The sequence below is a fragment of the Notothenia rossii genome (genome assembly GCF_949606895.1).
Source record: "Notothenia rossii genome assembly, chromosome: 2".
NCBI lineage: Eukaryota > Metazoa > Chordata > Actinopteri > Perciformes > Nototheniidae > Notothenia > Notothenia rossii.
The window spans coordinates 95817624-95823232 of record NC_136904.1 but is presented as its reverse complement, the minus strand read 5'-3'; the positions used below and the strand labels follow the sequence as shown (position 1 = coordinate 95823232).

General features: G+C 41.2%; 1 protein-coding gene across 1 annotated transcript; it reads left to right on the top strand.

Moving 5' to 3' along the window:
• Positions 1-4069: 4069 nt before the first annotated feature.
• LOC307029798 (olfactory receptor 11A1-like) lies at positions 4070-5017 on the top strand (the record flags this gene model as incomplete). Its single annotated transcript, XM_079665882.1, has 1 exon — positions 4070-5017. One exon carries the CDS (start codon positions 4070-4072, stop codon positions 5015-5017), a length of 948 nt encoding a protein of 315 aa, XP_079522008.1.
• Positions 5018-5609: the final 592 nt, after the last annotated feature.

Genomic DNA, 5609 nt, shown 5'->3' with positions numbered 1-5609 from the left:
ATGTAAGTTGCGGCGACAGAGGTCCACAGTTTCCCCACAGGCATAGCTCAGTTAAAATAAAGCACAGCTATTGTGCAATACATTTGTCTTGCTTGTATATTTCTTGTTTATAAAAATGTCAGTTAAAGCTTAAAAGAATAAAAATAATTTTGTTGTCTAAACGTTTGACCTCTTTCTTTTACAATTTTGGAATCGAAACGGGTAATCGATAAGCGGAATCGGAATCGATACATTTCAAACGATACCCATCCCTAGGTATGGCCCTACAATATATTGTTCAAATATAGCATGATATGTCCCCTTTAAAATCAAATAAAACTCATCTACATCCAACTCACAGGTTTATCATTGCTTTGAGAAAAAAGATTATTAATTTACGACTTTTTGAAGGGAAGATATTGTCATTTGTTCTGGGCATGTCATTTTCGAGCATGAGGCCTGAAAAACAGGCTCGGGGCTTAACAGGTTAAAAAGGTAACATTAGCCACATGCTAATGCTAACCGGAAATGAAGAATTTTAAGTAAAAAGAGTGTGTGTGAACTTCCGGTTTTTCGGAATAAAACAGCTTTAATTAAAAGAGTATATTTAATCTAAATTACACCATATAAACATTGATTTTAATTTCTTACAATGTTTAAAGCAGGATAATGTAAAGAAGCAAACAGGTCAGTGTGTGAATTAGGTCACCTGAGAGCAGCTCGTTAACAACTCTCATTAAGGCCAGAGCTCGTTAGTCCACAGAGTCCAAGCTGCAGCTCATTATCCACAAACATCATTTCATCATCTGCAGGATGTTTTTACCGCCCTGACCTCTGCCCTGCAGGCTTCTCACTTTATGTGAGTGACATCTCAGTACTTTTGTATGTACGTGTACTGTCTGAGAGCATGAGGGCCAATATGTAGTATGTTAAAATGCACTCTCAGTACTGGATGGTGCATCATACCGGTCAAACCAGAGGAAACGTAAAAAGTAAATTCACCAACGTATTTTGTCGTAGAAGCATTTCTAATTAGCTGTCTAACTTTGGCTTTTTTGTATTAAATGAGTGGAGTTGTCGTCTTTGTCCAGCACAGTGATGGAGAGAGGGGGTTGAGCTGCCAGTCAGATTACATTAGAGGCCGTAACGAGGACACAACGGGTATTTCCCCGCGGGACACGAAGAGCTGTCTCCTGGTGTGTTTTATTCATAATGAGTAATATTGCACAATGACCAAGAAAGACGGATGATTGAAATATAATAAAATGTCTCTGAGGATCATGTCCATCCCGAATAAGTGAAAGATTGTATTTTTCTGGTTAATTAAATGTGTGCTCTGTCATGAATGTTAATTGGATGTCAGTCACACTGGATGTGCTCATGAAGGGAACAGATGCTAACCAGCGGCCCACAGCGCTGCACGTGTTCCTCCTTTAACACGTTTAGACTCAAAACCAAACATCATCCAGCAAATAGATGGATAATGAGACAATAGATGTTTTGCATCCATTCCCAGACAGTTTGAACCTTTCTATGCGGTGCGTGGTCGAGGATCTGTTTATTCTGACCTTAAGGGCTGTGAGGCCCTAAAGACACTGCTCCTGTATCAAATGATTGATGCCACCAAATAACACAATGAAAATAGAAAGTATTACAAACAGAACCGTCTTCAGAACGCGTTACTGTAATAATATTACTTTTGTCGGTAACGGAGTAGTGTAACGCGTTACTTTTATAATTCAGTAATCACACTACAGTTACTAACATTGCCCCGACACGCGTTACTTCGTTACTTACTAAAAATCAGTCATAATCACACTGACAGACAAGAGGGGTTTCCGCCGCAGGTTTATATATGTACGTAATCTGCGCGACTTGCGCGTCCACATCTCCACGTGCATAAACATGGCTGAGTCAGCGATAACTTTCGAGGGGTGGAGGTATGCCCATTATTTTGAGTTTGTCCGAAGAATAGACAGGAATGTGACGGTGAGGTGCAAACTGTGTCCAGGCCAGAAGCTGTTATCCACTGCTGTAAACACCACGTCCTCAACAAGCACCTGCAAAGAACACATGCTAAGGTCAAGCTAACGCACACGCTATTTGTCGTTTGTTTGTATCACGCAGTCTGTTCTTCTTCTCTGTCTTCCGGTTGTTGCCTGTTTTGAATGACAAATACACACTACCGCCCCCTGCTGGTAAGGAGAGTTATCTCCACTCACGCATGCGCAGTTTGTACGTGCTCGCCAATTAAAGTAACGAGTAAAGTAATGAGTTACTTTATGTAGATAGTAACGAAGTAGTGTAATATATTACATTTTTTTAGTAACAACCCCATCTCTGCATATGACAAATATGTGAGGGTGAGGAAGTCAGAGCAGCGTCCGATGACCCGGGGCCCAACTTAACCCCTGTGTGTATCTGATACCTGAACATATTACTAACATCAAACAAAGCACTGAACTAATCAAAGGGACGCTTTCAATATTTACTATTTTAAGATGTTTGTCTGTTTTACATTAACTTGACATTGCCTTCTCAGAACCTGCCATTCCAAACAACAAGATATTTGTGATTGGCCGACGACCTTTAATGAATATATAATGATCTCCACGGAGGAAGAAGGATGGTGATAAAAGCAGCAACACAGCTTCATGTTCACTGAGAGGCTGTCTCTGTCTGTACGTGCTTCATCATATCTACATTAATGTTATATTAATGTTTCACCAGCTGGTCTCAGGTCAGTTTCTCCTCATGTTCACTGAGAGGCTGTCTCTGTCTGTACGTGCTTCATCATATCTACATTAATGTTATATTAATGTTTCACCAGCTGGTCTCAGGTCAGTTTCTCCTCATGTTCACTGAGAGGCTGTCTCTGTCTGTACGTGCTTCATCATATCTACATTAATGTTATATTAATGTTTCACCAGCTGGTCTCAGGTCAGTTTCTCCTCATGTTCACTGAGAGGTTGTCTCTGTCTGTACGTGCTTCATCATATCTACATTAATGTTATATTAATGTTTCACCAGCTGGACTCAGGTCAGTTTCTCCTCATGTTCACTGAGAGGCTGTCTCTGTCTGTACGTGCTTCATCATATCTACATTAATGTTATATTAATGTTTCACCAGCTGCTCTCAGGTCAGTTTCTCCTCAGGTTTCGTGTTCACGTGATAATCTTTCTGTCTTTTCCTGATTCATTATGAAACTAAATATGTACTTTATATTAATGCTGTATATATTAATGTTATATAAATTGAAGTTAATGTTTAAACAGGTGGATTCAGGTCAGTTTCCCCTCAGGTTTCGTGTTCCTTGTGCTAACGTTAGTTTAATATTTCACTTATAAATGTTATTTTGAAATCATAAATGTTTCTTACATTATTGTTACATATTCACGTTAATGTTTTAACAGCTGGTCTCAGGTCAGTTTCTCCTCAGGTTCACTGAGATTATGTTTCTCTGTTTTCATGATTAATCATATATTAACATTCTTTAAATGAATATTATAACTATTAATGTTCTTTGTATATATTAACATAATTGTTGAAACAGCTGGTCTCAGGTCAGTTTCTCCTCATGTTTCTCACGTTTCGTGTTCACATACATTCAATGGTTCACTGTGGTGATGCATAATGTTTTATGTATTAATATTTTAACAGGTGGTCTCAGGTCAGTTTCTCCTCATGTTTCGTGTTCCTTGTGATTGTTCTGCTGGTTTATGACTAATTTCACATATTAATCTCATGTTTCTCATTTTTCGTGTTCATTGCGATGATGCTTTTGCCTGTTTCTGATTCATGATAGATATTTATCATTGACTTATACATTAATGTTAAAGCAGATATTTTAGTATCTGATTAATTATCTGTGAATTCATATTCTATGAATACACGTTTTAAATATGAATGTTAAATAAATGTGTGTTCTAAATATTCCAGTTTCCTTATTACTGCTGTATATGTCAATGTGATATAAACTAATGTTATATCCTTTATTTAGATGTTAACAGGTTGGTGAGCTCTGTTGTTGTTACTGTTGTTGTTGTTGACCTGAGGTCACAGCGTGTTGTTTGTTGGGGTCTCCTCATGATGTCAGCAGGGTTTAACGTGACCTCGTCCCTGACGCTGGTCGGTTTCTCCTCGCTGTCTGGCCACAGCTCGCTCTTTTTCTTCGTGTTTTTGTTGCTGTACCTCTTCGTGTTGTTCAGTGACTCTCTGGTGATTTATATCATCTGTTCGCAGAGAGCTCTTCACCGGCCCATGTTTGCCTTCGTGGCATCATTTCTGCTGAACTCTGTCACAGCCGGCACACTGACTTATCCTAAACTTCTGTCAGACCTGTTGCTGTCCGGCTCCGGCTTGGTGCAGGTCTCCCGGACTTTTTGTCTGTGCCAGGGTTTCTTTGTTTCCTCTCTTGGTGGAGCTAGCTTCATGCTGTTGTCGGCCATGGCCTTTGACCGCTACCTGTCCATCTGCCACCCGATGCACTACGCTGTGCTGGTAACTCCTGCCAAGGTGGTGCTGATGCTGCTTCTCTGCTGGATGCTGCCTGTTATTCTAGGGGGAGTCACAACGCTGCTGGTTAGCCGCTTACCGCTCTGCAGGGCGCAGCTCAACAGGGCCTACTGCGACATCGACAGCTATTTCACCCTGAGCTGCGGTGGTGCTGAAGCGCAGCTGAGTGGAATTTACATTCTGCTGATCGTCACAGCCATAGTCTTCCTGCCTGCCACCTTCATGCTCTTCTCCTACGCTAGGATCCTCTTCATCTGTCTGCGGCGCTCACGTAGCTTCAGCAACAAAGCTCTACAAACCTGTCTTCCTCACCTGCTCGTCTTCTTTAACTATTCCATCAGCAACTACTTAGATCTGATGCTTCGCCGCCTGCAGAGCAACAGAGAATCTGACTCCACCCTTATTATCTCCATGCTGATGATTCTAGTACCTACTGTACTGAACCCCGTGGTGTACGGACTGAAGTTAAAGGAGGTGTTAACGCATGTGAAGAGGCTGCTGAGCTGCCGCAGAGACAGCTGATCCCAACACTGTTTGATTGCCCCACACAAAGGTCCATGTAGACAGAAGCATTTGCTGCACATCAGGGGAAACAGTGCGGCCCATATTCAGTTGATCACCACGAACATAACTGAGAGCGGGAAACATTTTCTAGGCCTCCTTCTCGGCTCCACGTCCCCATGGGCCATCCCCAAGAGGGTCCCGTCTCCGTCCTCTCCAAGAGGGTCCCGTCTCTGTCCTCGCCAAGAGGGTCCCGTCTCCGTCCTCCCCTAGAGGGTCCTGTCAACTTCTATATCTAATCAAATATGAATAGGTGACATAAAAGAAAAGAGCCAAAATGTATGAACAAATACAAAAACTAGAAAATAAAAAGTATAAATACTTAAACAAAATATTAAGAATACTGTCAATACTTTTCCGGTGCATAATATGTTTAAGGTACTAGAAGATTGTTTACTTATGTTAAACGTATATTTGAGATTTGCATTTCTAAGGAAAAGGTTCCCAGAATTCTTCAAACATATTTAGTCTGTTCCTCAAATATTGTTACAGACATTCCCCATCAGGGGTATTCCAGCGTGTGAGGTGGTCTACTAGGGGCCGTGGTGGTTGT